The sequence below is a fragment of the Actinia tenebrosa genome, unplaced genomic scaffold (assembly GCF_029948245.1).
Source record: "Actinia tenebrosa isolate PJP-AT-01 unplaced genomic scaffold, QUT_ActTen_1.0 PGA_scaffold7__59_contigs__length_16204524, whole genome shotgun sequence".
In the NCBI taxonomy this organism is placed as follows: Eukaryota; Metazoa; Cnidaria; class Anthozoa; order Actiniaria; family Actiniidae; genus Actinia; species Actinia tenebrosa.
The window spans coordinates 13,446,922-13,467,414 of record NW_028292584.1 but is presented as its reverse complement, the minus strand read 5'-3'; the positions used below and the strand labels follow the sequence as shown (position 1 = coordinate 13,467,414).

The 20,493-nt window shown below is 43.8% G+C and overlaps 2 protein-coding genes across 2 annotated transcripts; both read left to right on the top strand.

The window, feature by feature from the left end:
• The first annotated feature begins 1,199 nt into the window (after positions 1 to 1,199).
• On the top strand, positions 1,200 to 2,264 carry LOC116293099 (uncharacterized). The gene has a single exon (XM_031700497.2). The coding sequence runs from the start codon at positions 1,200 to 1,202 to the stop codon at positions 2,262 to 2,264; it is 1,065 nt and encodes a 354-aa protein (XP_031556357.2).
• Positions 2,265 to 3,105: 841 nt separating this feature from the next.
• On the top strand, positions 3,106 to 5,897 carry LOC148905699 (uncharacterized). Its single transcript, XM_089040608.1, has 2 exons — positions 3,106 to 4,534; positions 4,639 to 5,897. Exons 1-2 carry the CDS (start codon positions 3,106 to 3,108, stop codon positions 5,661 to 5,663), a joined length of 2,454 nt encoding a protein of 817 aa, XP_088896734.1. The 3' UTR covers positions 5,664 to 5,897.
• Positions 5,898 to 20,493: the final 14,596 nt, after the last annotated feature.

The window sequence follows — 20,493 nt, the reverse complement described above, 5'->3', positions numbered from 1 at the left end:
AGAAGGGCTGCAAACTATTTCAAAAAAGTGCCTCAGAATGTTGCGCTGAGGTTAAGGAATTTGTTAAGAAGGGCTGCAAACTATTTTGAAAAGCGCCTCAGAATTTTGCGTAGAGGTTAAGATATTTGTTAAGAAGGGCTGCAAACTATTTCAAAAAAGTGCCTCAGGATGTTAAATAGAGGTTAAGATATTTGTTAATATATATATGGACTGCTTGATGTGCAAGAAGGTGGTTAGCACCAAACAAAGACTCCAATACCACGTTTACCATGGAGTTTGCACGAAGAAGCCCATTGAGAAGACCTGCAAAAACTGTAACAAGGAGTTCAGCTCCCTTCAGAAGTTACAGCAACACGTAAGGAAAGAAGTTTGTTATAAGACAAAACGATGTGGTTTCTGTGACAAGGTCCTTAGCAGCCGCCAACGTCTTCAGACGCATAAGAAAGTGCATAAGGAAGCATATCAAGTCCTTTCAGAGAAGTACGATTTGGAAGGGGTGGATTGTTACCAATGCGGCGATCTTATGAGTCGTTGTGAGCACAAAGATGATTACCTAAGGAATAGAATAGACTACTTTATGAAGATGAAAAGAGTCTTACCAGGGTTCGATAAGTTGGAGGGAGTACCATGGACGAATAGGGAATATTGGAGGTGTGAATGTGAGAGGTGCGGATGCGTAAGAGAGGATGAACACCTATTCAACTGCCTTTTAACAAGAAGTTAACCTCAGCGCAACATTCTGAGGTCTATCTTGAAATAGTTTGCAGCCCTTCTTAACAAATTCCTTAACCTCTACGCAACATTCTGAGACCTATTTTGAAATAGTTTGCAGGATATATGCTAGCCTACGCAGTCGCATTCTTTGGAGGTTTCAATATATGGATTGTATTACATGTGGTTAAATAAAATATTTAAGCAAAGTTAGACTTGAACTAAGTTGCCTGTTATCGCAAGTATCTGTCATCAAAAGGCTATAGCTTCGCGGCCATCTGATAAGCAAATTAATGTCTCACGCAATGAGATGAATGATGAACAGATGGTATCTGGGGACGAAGCTTGCATCGGGTGCTATCCAATTTCGCTAACGCCATGTGCTATCCGATTTCGCTAACGCTATGCGCTATCTCATATCGCTAACGCTAGCTTACGCAGTTTGTACGCTACACCAACGCTATTTGTTTGTACGCTATACTCTCGTTATGTCTCGGGCTACACGAAGTGGTACGGCCGTACTCTCTGCAGAAGACCGGCAGGAGATTATCCGGGAGGTTGTTCAAGCGGTTTTGGAGGCATCCTCTGCAAATGGGTCAGGAAACTCGTCCTCCTCGCCACCTTATTCTTCACAGCCTGCACTGCCAACTTCTTCCACCTCCGCAGTGGTTTCTGCTACGCAGGACGCTACAGGTACGTCTATTTTACCTGTACCTTCATTCGCCAGCACTTTTACGCTACCATCGCAGTCATTGGCTGACACGAGCGCTACGCTAGCTTTCTCAGCATCTGTGCCGAGCTCCGTCTCGTCGGTTTGGGCGCCATCATTGCCATCTGTTTCGGCGGTCTTGCATCAGCCTTTTATCGTTGGCCCAGGTTGCTCTCCCGTTCCCACAAAGCTGGTTACCCAGATCATCAGTGGCAAGTTCGTCGACATGAGCGATCTCATTTCTCCTAACCTGGTGGAGACGGAAAACGAGCCCCAACTCTTCTTTGATGGTCGCATCGCTTTGACCTCTACGCCCAAGCGCCAGCGGCGAAAGGTAGAGGACATAATGACGTGGGTCGAGGCGTTCAGCATTTACTCGCTCGTGCTGACTTCTTATTTTCCCAATCGCTGGAAAGATCTTTTGCTCTACAAGCTGCTTATTCTGCGAACCTATCGCCAGTTTAGCGGCCGCGCTTGGCTGTCTTACGATAAGGCTTTTCGTGAGCACGCAGCAGCAAGCAAACTCACAGACTGGTCGCACATCAATAGCCAGCTCTACAGTTTCCACACCGCGGGATCTGTCCCACGCGCTCTCAGTGCTACAGCTGCTGAAGGAGCAGAACCCAAGGGCTCATCCAATAGCGACACCATATGCCGTTCTTGGAATCGGGGGCAGTGTTCTTCGCGTTATAGTGGCTGCCGCTTCGCACACAAGTGCTCTTCATGTTCTGGCCGCCATCGCTTGGTAGATTGCCCGAGTGGGACCGACGAGTCTTCGGAGTCCAAACGGAAATCCACGTTTGCCGAGTCGTCGAGGGAACTTCACAGGTCTAAGCGCCGCTAATCCAAGCACGCTAGTACTTTATGTTATACTTATGGTTCTTACAAAAAAAAAAAAAAAAAAAAAAAAATGTTCCGTTTAATTTGTTCTTTAGCTTTAGCTATCTTGTATAGCACTCTATAATTTTCGCTCGTAATCTTGTCTAGACAGTTCAAGTGCATTTAGATTGTGTATTGTCAATTGTCTGGAACGTTTCAATGGTCTCGGGACATTTCGTTCCGTCGTTATTTCTTTTCTGCATGCTAGGCTTTATAAGAAACGCAGACAATGTCACTGGTATTTCATTGCATATGATATATATACATATATATATATATATATTAAAAAAAAAAAACCTTTCGGGCTAGGACTTTTGTGTTATCTCTCTATGCTGTCATACCTTTTAGCGCGTTATATTTACAAAACCTTGATACAATCTTTTCGCGTAACCAGGCCCTTAAGAAATTAGCTTTGCTGTCAGTCTGGCCTCTATGATTGGCTGCGGCGTTATTAGGACAATTAAGCCGTCTTCTAGCTGTCTCTGTAGGTCCCTTTGTATGCTATCGCAACAGCATTTCAAGCTTTACGTCGGGACCCTCTTACGCGTTTGTTTTGCTAATTTTTCGTTCTTTTCGAGTCCCGTGCTATCGCCAGAGTGGGTCCTCCCCCTCCCATAGCATATACTTTACTCTCGATATATTATGTTTATGTGCATGTAATTTTAGCCCGTCTAAGTTCCTATCTAGGGTAATTAGCTTTACTCGTCGTTTATCGCCTCACGTATCTCTTTTTAAGTCGTGTGAGCAGTTCGGAACATCTGCCGGTCACTATTATTTTCACGGTCGTATTGTATCTTCTTTCAGCTATGCTTAACCTCCCGTTGGTATCTGACGTCACGCCCCTTAGTGTTGAGTGGTTTTCCCAAGAGTTGCTATCACACCCAGACCAAATTGAAGTGGCTTATGTTTTAAGTGGGATTCGATATGGTTTCAAAGTTGGATTCCAAAGTCAACTCAGCTCTTTAAGATCGGCCAAGAGTAACAAGGAAACCGCTATCCACAACCCTCAGGTGATTGATTCGTATCTGCAAAACGAGGTCAGGTCGAACAGGGTCGCGGGCCCCTTCTCCGAACCTCCCCTTCCTGACCTGCACGTCAGCAGCTTTGGGGTGATACCTAAGCGTGGCCAGCCTGGAAAATGGAGGCTCATAGTCGACCTTTCATCTCCCAGGGGACTTAGCGTGAACAATGGTATCGACCGCGAGACTTTTACCCTTCAGTATGTCAGGGTTGATCAAATCATTCGGATGATCTCTAGCCTTGGTACCGGAGCACTGATGGCAAAGTTCGACGTCGAATCGGCCTACCGTAATATTCAGGTTCATCCTTCTGACAGGTACCTTCTCGGTATGAAGTGGCGCGGAAAGTATTACGTTGACTTAGCGTTACCTTTTGGTCTTCTATCAGCCCCGTTTATTTTCAATGCGGTAGCCTCGATGATAGAGTGGATTTTGGTGAACAATTACCAAGTTAGCAATCTCGTTCATTATCTTGATGATTTTATCATGGCGGGCCCTCCTAACACTGACACCTGCGCAGTTAACCTAGCTAAGTCACGTCAAGTATGCCGCACTCTAGGTGTTCCGCTACATCCCGACAAATGCATAGGCCCTGATACTACCCTGGTTGTTTTAGGCATCGAATTGGACTCAGTGGACCAAATTGCTCGTTTGCCAGCAGATAAGTTATGCAACCTTAAACTATTGATTGCTACCTGGCGGTCGCGACGCTGGTGTAATAGACATCACCTAGAATCGTTGATTGGCCACCTCCACCACGCAGCGAAGGTGGTGTGGCCTGGTCGCACGTTTATACGGCGCATGATTGACCTGCTAGGCTGTTTCCGCAAGCGAGACCATCCTATACGTCTGAATTGCGAGTTCCATCGCGACTTAGACTGGTGGCACCAGTTCCTCTCTACGTGGCACGGGGTTTCTTTTTGGCTGTATCCTGGTATCCCAGTCGTAGGCGATACCCAGGTGGTATCGGACGCCTCAGGAGCAATTGGTTATGGAGCTTTTCTGGACCAAGCGTGGTTCAACGGTGTCTGGTTGGAGAAGCAGGGTTCTCAATCTATTGCATATAAGGAACTCTTTCCGATCGTTCTAGCCGCGCATGTGTGGGGCCATCGGTGGTCCAAAAAGCATGTCATCTTTCGTTCCGACAACGAGACTGTGGTGTTCATGCTGAACGGCAGGACTTCTAATGTCCCCGACCTGATGCGGCTGTTGCGCAGTCTGTTGCTAGCGGCAGCGCGCTTTAACTTTTCCTTTTCGTCGCTCCACATACCCGGCGTCCACAATGCAATCGCTGATGCCTTATCCCGTTTTCGTTGGCAGGAGTTCAAGCGTTTGGCTCCTTCAGCGCACCGATCCCCAACTCCAATTCCGCATCAGCTTCTTCTCAACTTGACCAGTCCACTCTAAAGAAACAGTGTCAGGAATTCCTCCTAAATGGCCTGGCTCCCACCACACGTCGCACTTACGCGTCTGCTCAGCGTAAATTTATTGATTTTTGCCATCAGCTTGGCAAAGTTCCTGTCTTACCTGCAGATGAGAGAACTTTATGTCTTTTTGTAACGTTTCTGGCACAGTCGCTTCAGCATCGGTCTATTAAAGTCTACCTGTCAGCGGTTCGGGCCCTTCACATCGAGCAGGGTCACGCAGATCCATTGGTAAATTGTCCGCGGCTGCATCAAGTCTTTCGGGGCATTAAACGTTCCCAAGGGTCCCAGTTTTCACAGCGTCTACCGATTACCGACGCTCTCATGCTCACCATTTTCAAGGCCCTGGATATTGACTCGTTTGACCATGCCATGTTTTGGTCGTCATGTACGCTCGCATACTTTGGTTTCCTGCGATCGGCAGAGTTTACGGTCTCCAGCTTGGCCAGTTTCGACCCCACCATTCACCTGCAGGTCTCGGACTTGTCGTTTGATAGTTTGGACCGACCATCGTGCTTATGGGTATGGATCAAAGCATCCAAAACCGATCCTTTCCGCGCAGGGTGCTATGTTCACATTGGTTGTGGCGTCTCCCCACTATGTGCGGTGACTGCAATGTCCGCTTTTCTGCATAAAAGAGGAAATGCTTCAGGTCCACTATTCTTATTAAAGAATGGCCAACCATTGTCTCGAGAGTTGCTGACGTCGTGGCTGAGGGATATTTTCGCTGGTGCGGGAGTGACTGGTAATTTTTCCAGCCATAGCTTCAGGATTGGAGCCGCCACAGTTGCAGCGCGCAATGGTGTTCCAGATCACATGATCCAAACCCTTGGCAGATGGACTAGTAACGCTTATCAAAGTTATATCCGGACACCTACAGAATCCTTAGCCTCGATCTCGCGCTATCTTTCTCAAGCTTAATTTCCTGGAGTGACCTTAGTTTGGGTTGGTGCTTGGATCATTGTGGTGGGAGGCCCTTCTTCCTGTTCCTCCTCTCCAAGCACCTTGGAGAATCATTTGGAGGTGACAGGGTTGCCATAGTTACCGCTGACCTCCGCCGAGTTCCCGAGGCTCCTCCCACCCAAGCACCAACGCCAAGCTCATCTACGTGTGATGAGTTTAAATGTGGTTAAATAAAATATTTAAGCAAAGTTAGACTTGAACTAAGTTGCCTGTTATCGCAAGTATCTGTCATCAAAAGGCTATAGCTTCGCGGCCATCTGATAAGCAAATTAATGTCTCACGCAATGAGATGAATGATGAACAGATGGTATCTGGGGACGAAGCTTGCATCGGGTGCTATCCAATTTCGCTAACGCCACGTGCTATCCGATTTCGCTAACGCTATGCGCTATCTCATATCGCTAACGCTAGCTTACGCAGTTTGTACGCTACACCAACGCTATTTGTTTTCCCACCCACCCTCCACTAAGGTAAGGATAGGTAAGTATTCCACTGCCAAGTCAGTGTGACGGTGCTAGGTGGGAGGTGACAGGGTTGCCATAGTTACCGCTGACCTCCGCCGAGTTCCCGAGGCTCCTCCCACCCAAGCACCAACGCCAAGCTCATCTACGTGTGATGAGTTTAACTGCGAGATATCCAACGACTGCATAATCACCCCTGAGGTCGTAGAAGTCGTTAAGGAGCGCGCCGACCAACCCAAGCAGGTTAAAAAAAAGTCGCCCTCTCACCCAACGAGAGGTACGACTGTCTCTACTGCCGCCACACCTACTTAGGCGACGACTTCACCGACCATTGGTGCAGCGCAGACCCTAAGGCGCTACGGACCGTCGCCGACGCACTTAACTACAGAGGGGAGATTGAGTAACCCTCCTTTCTATGTCAAACACCCATCTACCGTTCTGCTTACCATGTGAACGCAGGTGGGTAAATTCTTCACCTTGCAGTATGTAGCGAACCCTGTCAGGCGCCCATAAAGAATACTCTACATCGTCGTATTTGAAAAGTAACCGCATTCGGTTCAAATCCTCAAATACTACGTAATTTTTTATCTCATATGCGATGCCTTCGATCAATTCACGCCATTGCGTTTGCACCAATTGCCCTTTCGATGTAAGCTGGTTCATATATTCTATGAAATATCTTTAAGTGCGTTGCCAAAGTCTCAGAGGTCTTAAAGGCTTTGCAGCACCACCTACAGGGAATCCTCAATTGCTCAGCGTATGCGGCAATTGCGCGGCATATGTCGTCGTAGTCGTTGCTTATGAGCACTTTGTAGCCGTTTCCCTCATATCTTTGCAGGAGCAGCTGTTGATCCTGGGAAAGTATCCCATTGCCTTTTGGCGTCTTTAATTCGATGCAAAACCCGCGGTAACGAACATGCGCATTCATGATCATTAAGTCAGGCTGACCACGTTGGTAGCCCTTCTGCCAGCACTTGATACGCTTACCGTCGCTGTCCTGCAATTCTCCTAAGCCTGGCGTTATGAGCATCTGAGGGCAAAACCTGCAAATATAGTCAACCACCTTCTTATGCAGATCAAATTCGTTTTCAATTTTGAAAACCATCTTGCTTGCGCCGTTAAACCGTCGCTCTACCTCATATTTACCTGCCTTCCTGAGTTCAGGCAGTGCTTCTTCAAAGACACAATCGCGAAACTTCGCAGCTTGAGGCAACTTAGAGCTAAATATCAGCTCATACAACCCAGGCTCTGAGATGAACACGGAATGCGGTTGGATATTAGAAGCGCCCTGTTTTAGAGCCCCCTTGAGATCAGACAGCCTTTTCTGGTACTTCTCAGAAACGTGCTCCCTAACTGCGTTTCGCGTTTTCTCATATCCTAATGCGGCTGCCGCCTCCTTTGCTTTAAAGTACAAAGTTTCGCCTTGCACTATGCATTGCAGTTTGGTGTCGTTGTTTTCGAATACGCGTATCATCGTATATATACGATATTTTTCATCAAAAATATCCTAGACACTAGGATGAGTGAGCGCAGCGAGCGAATCAATAGGCGACGCTTTTCAATTGGTTCCTTTCTACACTCAGTTGCGCGTCAGACACCACGAAGATGTACGCGTTTATCTTATCACCGTCGCCCGCACTGGTGTTCTTTGTGCGCTTAATCTCCAAAGTGATACCATCCTGCGTATTCACTAGACGTAAGCCCTGACCGTGCATGGATTCATCGTTGGTGGTGCGCATGTCGATCCACAGCGCATATTTATCCTTAAATAATTCCTCAGGGCTAATTTGGTCGCCAAACTTGCGCATGGCCTCTCTGTACACGTCTGCGGGCTTTATTCCCTGGGAGTAGACCTTGTTTGGAATGCCGTTGACATTCACCCCCACGTTAGTAATGTTGGGGTTGTGGAACGCTTCGGAGTGGCGCTTACCAGCCTCGTAGGGTTTGGCAAACACCAACATCAACCCCGTGAGACTTCTTCGGGGAGGTTGATGCTTTGGTTGATAACCTCATCCGTCTTATCCAGGAAGCTGAACGTCTTGTACATCACTACGTGGTCGTAAAAGAATGCCTTGCCGGAGCTGTATTCCATGCCAGCGCTGAGGGCCAACTCTTCGCTGTACACCGTTTCGTACTGCAGCTCTAAGTTAGTGATAGAATAGGGATCCACAGCTCCACTGATGGCGGTGTCCATTCCTCCTATGACATTCGTAGTGTCCGCCAAGGTTACTTCAAACTGTAACTCGGATAACTGTCTGGGGTAGTACACGCCCTGACTCGTAATTACTTCGAAATCCAAGGGGATAACGTACTTGCAACCATAAGCGGTCTTTACCCTCGTCGCGTCTGCTACTGCGGTTGCTCCACTGGAGTCGGTAGGCGCCGGGTTGGTATCGCTGCGAAGCTTACGAAAAATGACGCTTCCGATTCCCTGCTCTATTTTTTGTGCACCGTCGAACGCCGTTAACCATAGGTCCTTATAGGTGGTGTATAAGTCGTACCTATTTAAGTCCAAAAGGGATTCCCCGGCAAACTTGATTCTCATCTTAGAGACGAGGTTCCTGCCCACGTTATTGACGGTATAGCGCTTGTCCTTGGTGCTGGGCTGCACCGCTAGGTCAAACCTTAAAGCCAAGGTGCCAGGAACTAAGACTAGGTTATCCGTTAGACGGGGCGCGCCTACGTACAAGGTTTCTCCTGGCTTTGCGCTGCTGGGAGTAAAGGTGACCCGGTGAAAGGTGCGTTCTGCCTTTAGTCCGCCAACCTGCTTAGGTAATACGTTGGGGTTTAACTTTGAGCTTATCATATATAATGGAAGTAGAAGGAACGGATTTCGACCCCACCACTGAGGAAGGTCAAGTTGACATTAACGACGAAGAATTTGACGCATGGACTAAAGGCGCGGAAACCGACCCCCTAGTGTACGACGCAGCCTTACGACGTAAGTATGGTGATAGATGGAGAAGCTTCAAGGCGGCCTTAAGTCGCATGTGGCAATCAAGAAACCGCGGCCCCGTACCTGAGTATTTGGAATTGCAAAACTTGGGGCCCACGGACCTAAGAACCGAAATGCTAAGGGGGCGTTTAGACGACGTAAGGGAGAAATTTTCAAATGTGGACTTGGCCCGCCTCAATTTCCAAGCCGGAGATAAGGGGCAAATTCAAATCCAGTACCAAGGAAGGGATAAGTGGTATAATCTCTACCAAAGGAGAGACTCCGACAGGCTCACCAGTAATCTCCCAAAAGAGATCGTAGACGCATTAGGAGGGCCTAATTTGCTGGAAAGACTAAGAGAAAACGATGAAAACACCGGCGAGGCCTTTGAAAAGTTCAAGGTCCTACTGCAGCGGCAACAAAGAGGCGCTGAAGCAATAAGGGAAGTCGAAGAACTAAAGGAGGTAACGGACGAAAGGGAAGCAGATTACATGAGACAAAACCGACTACTTCTCGATGCTCAAAAAAGAGAACTTAACGACAAAGGCGTGCAAATAGCAGAGCTTAAAGAACAAAGGAACCGTGCCCAACGCGAAAGGGATCGAACCCAAAGGGTCTTTGAGCTTGCCCTGCAAGACTTAGACTTAAGTAAGGAAGAAGCCAAGGATTTGCAAATTACCATAACTGGCTCTTTGGAGGAACGGCGGCAGTTGGTTGCCGAAATCAACACCAAAGAAGAGCAAATTCGGCAAATGAGTCAGGCCATTGAAGACCTGGAGGAGCAAATAGAGCGGCAGCGAGAAGTAGTTGCGGACCAAACTCATCCCGAAGAGGAAAGGGAGGCAGCCCAAAAGTAAGTAGAAGCTTTAGAGGTGCGCCTTGCGGAATTACAGGCGCAAAAGGAAAACCTGGAAAAGGAGTTGGGGCTTACCACCAAGGAAAAGGTAAAAAGAGCTCTGGTGAAGTATGGTATTCCGCTGGCATTTGCGGTCGCTATTTCAAGCATAGTAGGAGTTATCTTGTCCGCGCTTAAGGCTACAGGCGCAGGCGTAAAGAAATTAGGTAGTGGGCTGACGGACTTAGGAAAAAAGATGGCAGCCGGCTTGCCTGGGCTGCTTGGTTTAGTTGTTTCCTTGGCACTTAGGGCCGGCGGAGAACTGTTAAAGTTCGTGGGGAATAACATTTGGATCTTGGTTGTCACTATTGGAGTGGTACTTATGAAGAAGATGAAGGTTTAATCTTGTCCTTGTATGTTACTGGGGGCTTGTCATCGTCAGGCGCCCGAGGCGTCCTCGACTTGGGATAAGTAAAGATAGTATTCGCGCCGCCTTGATAATTTGGTATCAAGGGTATAGCAGTCATGGTGCTAATAGGCTTATGATTCCAAGTGGCATTCTGAATAATTTCCGGTTCCCACTCCTTAGCTGCGTTAATTATTAAAGCTCTGGCAAAAGAATCGGCCTTGTCCTTTTCCTTTATTTGAAGCTTTGCATATTTGCAGTTGACTATCATGTGAAATGTTACGGGCATTTGGTCTTCGTCGGTAACCGAATGCGGAAAGGCTGCAAAATGAACCGGATACCTCTTCTTATTTTTAGCCCCGTAAGGCGGCAGGGGAACGTCGCCCTCATCAACTATCCCAAAGCCAATAGTACCACTATAAGCTACGCATATGTTAATCGTGCAAATGACCAATCCAAAGCCGCCTACTTCTACAAATAATCCTGTATCCCGCCAGCCTTTTAGGTACCCCCTCTCCTTTAAATAATAAGTATACCCAGTTTCCTTTGTGTGTGGATTCATATATTACAGGGAACAAGTCCCCTTCGTTAGAAGGGGCTGCAAACATAGTTTGCTTCTAAAGGCTAAGTACCGTAAGAGCTCTAATGGTCATGTGATTATAGGCTGCATCTCTCTGATCCTCTATGCTGTTTATGCAAACGCTCCCGGTGTCATCTACTCGTATTTGTAGCTTTACCTTTCCATGGCAATCAGCAACCATATGAAAAGTCCAAACGGAAAGATTTTCAGAGCTACCAGCATTTGGCTCTACGGAAAAATGTACGGGCTCTCTGTTGTTTGTTTTCGTGCGCATAGGCTGCAGTATGCCATTGTCATCCAGGAACCTAAAGCCAACCTTGGCGTGGCTGCTCGTGCCAATGCAAATGCTGCATATTATCAGCTTCTTCCCAGAGTAGTTCAGATCCACAGACATGCCCGTGACGTCAACCCAAGATGCCTGGGTGTATTTTTTCTCGCCTGTGTAGGTCGTGTAAACACAATCTACTCCAGCTACGTAGGGGTTGTTCATCGCCATATATAATAACTCAGACCAATGCTTGCAGCTGCTAGGTCGGCTTTTAACAAGTTATGGTCATATTCCTCGGGTATGGCTGGTAGCGCGGGAATATGCTTTGATGGTTTCTTAACTGCGGGTAGCTTTGCTTGGTGTGCCTTTTTTGGCTTCTCTACGAAGTGAGGAATGCCCTTGGTCATGTCAGAGTTTACGTCATTCACCCCAAACTTCATGTCTTTGGTTGCTCGCTGCAGCTTGTTGTTATAACCCACAACGGAATAAGCGTTGATAACCAAATTACTTGGCATCAACCAACAACCAGGCGACAAAGCGTAATCCAGCCGCACTTTAGATTGCTGCACCGCTAATTGATATCTCTGCACCGACTTGGATATGTCATTTTCTATTATTGCGGACTCAAAAAGGACAAGGAATTCTTGTTGCGTTTCCCGCGAAGCACCTTGGGAACCAACAATGGGGCTGCTTGTATTTACCTGCGCTCCCAGGGTGCAGTAGACGAATGCTTCAATGCTGCGGTTGATCCAGGCTAGGTTTCTTAGGCCTTTTCCTTTTAATAATACGAATGGATCCCAAGGACTGGGGTAAATCGTCTCAATCCTATCGATCAGCGTAACGTCATTCTTACGACCACCCAAGTCGTAAAAGTTTAGGACCCCGGGGTATTTTTGATGATACATGTCTGCCGGACGCACGCCGTCAACATGCCAAGCATAGATAATGCCCAAGCCATGCGTGGCGCCCTCCCGATAACGAAAGTCTCTTTGCTGCGGCTTAAACTCATTCATTAGTCTTTCTAGGGCAGCGGAATCGTAGTGGTTATCCATTCTATTGAATGGCTTTTCCCCCGGCAGGGGCACTCTCAGCTCCTTCAATATGCGCCGCATAGTAAAGGCAACGTGGAACCGTAGAAAGGCAATGTCGAACATATCCGCGGCAACCCCGCAGCCCTTTGTAGCCGCCCAGACGGCAAAGTTTAACTGCTGCGGCCAGTACTTAAAGTTAGGCCCCCTTAACCATTCGTGGGCTTCTTTTCCTGAAGTGTGCGTAAGGTTAAAATCCTTAAAGATATCCCTTATTACTACGTTAAAGGTTTGCTTACCCACTGGGATCTTCAAATGCGTCACTATCTTATCAAAGTTGTTTACGCCACCTTCCGTATCGTAAAATGGGTAATCCTGGTTGGTTATCGATAGATTCTCCGGAAAATTAGGTGGCGCAGGCTTTGGTTTAGGGGGAACAGGCTCTGGCTCCTTCCTTACAGGTTTTGGTTTACGCTTCGGATCGGTATGCACAGGCTTCGGCCGATGCTCAAACATCTTTCCGAGATCTTTCCTACTTAAGTAATCTCCATAAACATCATTCCCAAAAGCGTCGTACATTAGTATATATAATGGATGTTATACCATCAGCACCTCCACTTTATCCTGATTTACCTAGGGAGGGTCCTAACGAATTAAACGCAGAGAATTTCAGACTTAACAAAGCAAACTTAATCCTGGCTTACTTGGAAGGGCAGGCAAAGCACTATGAAAAAGTTAGGAAGAAATACGTCAGAGCACGGAGTACGCTACATAAGATTGCGATAACTTCAGGGTCCATATCTGTTGTGTTAACGGGCTCCGGCGTTGCTACTTCGCTTACTGGACCGGGAATAATTATTGGGGTTTCTTTGGCCGGCGTTGGGGCAGCCTGTGGTATCATTTCGGCTGTTGCTACGGGCATTATGAAACAGTTGTCAAGCAAAATATCCAAGCATGACACGACAATAGCTCTGTCAAGGACTAAAGTAAATACTATTACCGACCTTGTCTCAAAGGCATTGCGTGACCGTAAAATAGATGATGTAGAATTCTCGCTTATTCTGGCTGAGGAGGAAAAATACGAGAAACTAAAGACGGACATAAGGAACAAAAAAACAGTCGTAAAAGATCTTTCCGAGGAATCTCGCAAAAAGATCTACCAGGAGGCAAAAGAGGACCTACAAAGAAGGCTTGCTCAGTGAACATCTGCTTCGAAAAGAGCGCAACAGGGTTTCGTTTACATATTGAACGCCGGCTGTCTGGTTCATATGCAAATTAAGTAGTTTCCAAGAATTACGCGTAATATAAATCATTTGGCGAATTATTACGCGTAATACGAATTCATCGTATGAATTACGCGTAATATGTTATTGTCGCCTCGGAATCCATCCTAACAGGGGGTGGTTGGGGTCGATTTTGTAAAATATTTCGTAAATTACGTCAGGGTAATAAGGAATATCCTTATCCAACCGACAAAACATCCACTCGGCTTTTGTCATATCAGAAACCTCAGGAATAGACTTGCCGGTAATTTCAGACAAAAGATAGGGAATAGCTTTGTAATATTTCCCTAGTTTTAATTTTTTCAGCGTTTTCCGTAGACTTTGTGGGGTTGGCTCTTCTAAGTGGTCTATGATTTTCTTCTTTACTTCGTTGTCTAAATATACCGGCCGATAACCATGGATATGACTCATCCAGTCTCTAAAGTATTTTATTCTTTTGTATGGGGTCTTCTTACGACCTCCATTGGCGTAATATTGCTCTTTGGTAGCATTTGGTACGGCATTACGAATATTCTTACCACACTCGTAACACTGTGCTGACGTGTCGTCTTCTATCTGCATTTTCCTACCACAACAAATATACTTATTTGGTGGTGGGGTAACAAGCTTGGGTTTCAAGCACTTTACACAGAAGTCATAAACGAATTCTTTGCATTCGTGCATATATATCTAGCATATTTTTTGCCCGCTTTTTGAGACCCCTGTAATCCTGGGGGACCATTTTTTGGTGACGTAGCTTTTACCGCGTTTTTGGAATTTCATTACTACGCGAATTTGATTAACTCAGGGAATCATGGGGTAAGGTCGGGTGAATCAGGACTGGTATGCCCTATACTACTCAAGCCCAAAGAAATGCGGCTTATTCAGCTATTGGGCACTCTTAGTCCCAACGGGCTTAATGAACGCTTTACTTTTAATCAACCCACTCTTTTGTCTTTTGACGCGTTTCGGGGAACGAAGTGTCAACAAAAGTGAGCTTGAATATATTCAAATTTTTCGGAAGACGTCCTTGCATACATTTTAATTTCAATATTACAATATATATATATATATATATATATATATATATATGATTTATACATTAGAAGACAACGTATATGTTAGAAACGCTGATGTAGAATCCTAAGTCAAATTAAGGATAATATTGAAGCACGAAACTATTACTTTCTGCTGCCATTTGATTCATATATTACGAGTTGATTTGCTGGTAGAGACTTTCATTGGAAGGCCAAAAACAACTTCTACAACTAAACTCCACTACTAACTAACTGAATTATCTCAATGCATCCTTTTTATATGGATTTGTACAAAAATCAAATTAAATGACAGGTTGTCATAATTATCCGATATTAACTAATACATTTCTGGAGGCGTTCCTTCTTAATCAATAATAATAATAATAATAATAATAATAATAATAATAATAATAATAATAATAATAATGTAAACTTTATTATGTTTTCCAAATTCCATCGTAAATCTCGCTATATATAGGCAATTTACGATTAGCTACTTAAATCTTTTACGCATAAGTACATGAAATATACTAAGAACATTAATCATACATTTTTTTCACATTTAGTTGTAGCGCCAAAGTTAAAACTTCATCAATTCAGGGTTATCCCAGATTTTGTTTCTACAACAAAATATATAATAGGTTGTTCGAATAGCAATGTTCATAATTTTCCTTATTACATATATATTTACGTTGGTTTTTGTCAAAATCTAAATTTTCTAACATTTCAATAAATGTTGCACAATCACTAGAAAATACTCCGAGGGAACTTATTAAAAGATTAACAAACTTTACATGACTATAATCATTATTGAAATCACTAAGTTTTTTATTTTTTTTTTCTTTTTACGATTCAGCATTATTCTTAAGGTTTGATTCAAAGCCAACAGTAAGTTCCAATATTTAGAGTGTACTAGATGTTCTTAAAATCAAGTCAGGGCGATAACTATCGCCAGTTAAAATTGAAGGACTGTGATAATTATCAAAGTCAGCATAGAAAGTAGAATTGTCAACGGGTTTGAGTGATGAGGCAATAAAGTTGAGGACAGAATTATGGCGCCAGGTGAAGCGATCGAGACATCCACTTAGTTTATGTAAAAGAGATTCGGATGAAAGACAAAATGAACAATCTGGTGATTGCGAGATTTATGTTCTCGTTCTGTATGAAACGTTTTCATTACCTGTTTTGTCGTTTTGAAAGTGTCATATTGGATGTTATTGTGGTGATTTGGTGATTTGATGATTCGAATGAAAGACAAAATGAACAATCTGGTGATTGCAAGATTTATGTTCTCGTTCTGTATGAAACGTTTTCATTACCTGTTTTGTCGTTTTGAAAGTGTCATATTGGATGTTAGTGTGGTGATTTGATGATTTTCAAAGATGTTGAATGTCAAGGTTTTTCGAAGATTTTAAGGACTTTCGTTGACGGTTTGACACTGAGTAAACAGATTTAACTGAGGGAGGGCAGATGTTTAAGCCAAATTTATTGTAAGGAAGAAATGTATTACTCAGAGTTCTAGAGATGGGAATATCTTGCCACTTTCGTAGAAATTGAGATATTTTGTTATCGATGTCTTGGATAACCCATGTTTTTGAGAGATCACAAACCGTAAAATGCCAGCTGATTTTCGAAAGGACGTATCTACCGTAAAGAAGTAGTTTGTTTTTAGGATGTAGTGGTTTATTGTCAATGTCGGTCATCAGATTGTCAATAAGATTACTTATCTCAGTCTTGTGGCTATCATTTGACATTTGAAAATCTAGATAGCGACTATTTTGACACACGGGACAAGATCATTGTTGATGATTAGTTTGGGTAATATTGAACAGATTTGGAGTTGACTTTTTTAATTCCACAGCATTTATCCACTCTTATTAACATGTCAGACCATTTACACCAAAGAGCAAAGCGAATTAACAGAAAGGTAGGCTGTTACAACGGTTTAAACGGTTTTAGGGCACAGTTTACGTATCCCACTAATTTACATCAGGGGGCAAGGAGTCATATTCGTCATAGAACAGGTCTAGGCCTGACCGCAAGCTTGCATAAGATCAAGGTCAAATTTATCTTGTACGTGTAAGTCGTGAGAGGCATGTGACTATATACGTTATGACTTGCCTTCAAGACCAACGCTGGCTTGTATTTAAGACATGAGTGACATTTGTTAATGATTATATAAAATAAAATATTTTTGGAGTTAATATGTTTCCTTGATTGTCGTCCCGTAACACGTATATGGCGCAAATGTCCAGTCCTTTTTTTTTTTTCTGCCGTAGGCAACGAATTAAACACGTTTTCTGGTCCGTCTCAGCAGTGGTAGCCAGCATTAAGCTTTGGGGTTAAAAGCTATTTTATATGCTGTACTTAGGAAGCTAAGCTAGAATGTCATAAACAAATTTTAAAAAGCAATTGTAAAATTATGTTGTTGTTTTTAAAAGAGAGATAGGAATTAAAGGTTACTAAGACCTATAATAAAGCTAATATGATAATGATAAATAGATAACACTAAAAATGCACGAAAACGAATTGTTATTTGCTGACTTGATTGACCGCACTATGGTATTTTCATTACTAATTTTGAAATAATTAAAGTGCTCCTAATGCCTGAAACAATACTTTTAGCATTGATTCTACATAAAGTGAATAGAGTTGTTCCGCACAAGAGCGTTACGTATGCAAATCTACAACTACTTGCGTTGGACATGCAGAATAGACCCAAGAGCTCTGAAATCCACGCGCCGCCTCATTAGCAAAGGGTGCGAAATTTGGTAAGCTAAAGCACGCATTCGAGCAGAACACATACAATACCTTCAATTTTTACTGATGAATTTTCTAGTGTTCACCCATATTGACCTATGATTTTGTTGATCTTTTTTTGCTTGGGAGAAAAGGTGATACGCTTTTTGCAAATGATGTGCTACTACAGACACTTTTTACTCGGGCTTCTTTCCGAAGGAAGGCCCGAGTTATAAAACGCCCATTATTATTGGTCGTATTTTCCATACTCGTCTACAAAAAGCAGGCATGCGCACTTAACACCAGTTAGGGACGCCTGGGACACATGATGAGAGAACACCTTACGAGCGAACATTTAACGAGCGACCAATTTATCGTGAACAATTTATCGAGAACCAATTATCGCGAACCATTTATCGAGACAAATCTATCTATCTATACAAATAGGGAAACAAGTTATAAATCTTATCAAAACTTTGACCTTACGAAGGACTCAACTGCTGAATTTCCAAACGGCTTTGCTGATAAACAAATAAAAAGAACTACTGTATACGTAAGCGAAGGCGTAAACACACCGGATGTGACTCACAATGTGCTGTAATGATTTCTAATCGTTTCGAAAACATATGGATTATCTTGATGGTTCTTTATATTACCATGTTTTTCACGCTGCAAGTTCATTGTTTTGCTATCTTGATGATAATAACTGCTATTACTTTACTAGCTCATGTAATTATTAACTTCATTATTGTTTCATGCATTGACGTTTACGTTCACAAAGTTATTATTTCATCGTTATAATTTAACTATAATTTGACTGTATTTAGATCTTAACCGAGCGGGAGGTCTGTACGGGGTAACGTGATCTTGACCGAGGTCTGTACCCGACCGAGGTCAAGATTATCCCGTACGGACCGACCAAGATCGGTTTGATAAGAGTTTTATCATATGACCACTTTTCATTGAAAAGGACAAAATGTTTTCGCCGTAAGATTAATATGCGATCGGACCGGTTAATACCGGAGAATCTAGACCAGTCCTTAATGCACATGCGGGTTCTTGTTTCGGGCTGCTCGGCTATAAACTCTTCGTACGGCTTCCATACGCCATCCATGGTTCTGGAGAAAAGGAAGGCTGCTGTTCTTTGAGAACACACTTTTATAGGTAAATTGGAGCACGCCTGCATGGACAAGTTTGAAATTCACGCCTAACCCACGAGTGTTTTTCAGCAAGGTGAAAGGGAACACGAATCCAACAATCAAGCTATATCAACACTACTTGAAATAAGCATAATATTCTAGTCTGGTGCAATCTAAATAGGGGTATATGGATCGCCAAAACTTGGTTCAAGTTACAGCTTTATTGACGGTGATGGCTGTGGCCATTCGCGCGTTGGTATTCGTTCCGCCACCTCTTGTTGTTCATGGTCCAGAAGAAATATTTTGTTTAATGATGCTCATTTTCAACACTCAAGTACAACTCTTGGCCTTACTCACCTCAATTGTCATGTTTCTGCGGTTGAAGTTCAACTTGCGCTCAGAGACAGACTTTTTTATGATTTCCATGGATACCAATTTCCAGGTCGTGACTTGTTCACTCTTATTTCACAGCAGCGGTATCTCTTTTGGTTAAACACCGTTGAAACCCCAGAATCATTTTTGCAAATGGCTAGAGAAACGAGCATGAATTTCCTCCTCCTAACAAGACGAAACAACCTGAGACAAAGAATGGGACGAATTAAACTGAACGCTATTAACAGTCTTCTTATTGTTCTCGTTTGGCTTCGACGATACACCCATGTACACACTCTAGCCATCATGTTCGATGTCATCCCTCAATCTGTAACTTCCTATATCTACCAAGGAGTCATAATTCTGTGGCGTCACTTTAATGTCAAGGTTAGGTGGCCCTACTATACGGGAGTGGAATGATATGCGCAATACTTGGGCGGAATTTCCAGATGTCGTAGTGTGTATTGACGTTACTCCGCATGAAATGCAAATGCCATCAACAGAACCTCAAAGAGATTTCCACAGTGGGCATAGACATTTTCATCTACTTAACACGCAGTTAATATGTGACAACCAAGACCACATTCGATTTTTGCAGACAGGTTTTCTGGGTAGAATGCAAGATACTAAGTCTTTTCGGCTAATGGGGCCTGTGGGACCTGGACAGGTCTTAAACATGCCACAGGGTGTGGTATTATTGGCAGATAAAGGCTGCCCTGATAATGTCCCTTTGCTTACGCCGTTCCGACAAGCGCAGATAAGGATTATAAGAAATAACAGGGAGAGACGAAGGGCAAAGAAGCTTAACGTTGAGCTAGCTCGAAAACGCATTAAAGTAGAGAACATTTTCAAGCATATCAAAGATTACAAAGCCATATCGACTACATGGCGCCACCCGAGATGGCTGCTTCCCAGTGTAACCGCCATGTAATCGAACTGCGTGTATTCTTAACTGAACGCAGGATTACTTTATTTCAGGAAGTATAAATTCCTAATTAGTATCTGACCAGTAATAATCTAAAAATTTATAATGCATAAAAGAGGTATAACAGTCATATCTCTTTCGTGTTCATGTTTATCATGCCAACCCAGGAGAAGAAAGCGAAGAAAACCATTTTAGAGAAACAACTAAAGAGGCGCAGATTGCGCACACCAAGATGTGTGCAAAAGTCACTGAGGGCCTTGAAAAAATGTCGAATATACTGGATAAACTTGACAAAAAGCTTGATGAAATGTAACACAGGATAAACACCTGTAAAATAGTTTCGTTTTCTGGGGGTAGGATTGTGTTAACGTTGCCTGTTTTTTCTATTTATAAAACAATGTAATTTGAAAATAAAAGGTGTCTGTAGTAGAGTGCAAACAATATATCAGTGAAGCTGCGGTGAGTTTTTAGCCGTCATCGTATTCGAAAAATTTCGGGTACGTAATGTTCTCCGTCCACACTAATACGGCTAGCCGGCGTTTTCAAATTGTTCCGTGACTCTGGAGACCGTATTCGAAAAAAATCGTTTTCGGTGAAGAATCGTTCCGGATTCACCCGGTCTGGTGTGGACGGTAGGCCTAACCGAATAAATAAAAATTCGGATTCAAATTTATCCGGCATAGTGTGGACGGGGCCTGAGTGTTGCGTTGTTAAGTGATAAAGGTTTACACTTTTGGCTGTGATAAATCATCTGGGTATTTAGGTAGATTTGTTTCAACCTGTAATACTAAACACAGGCCA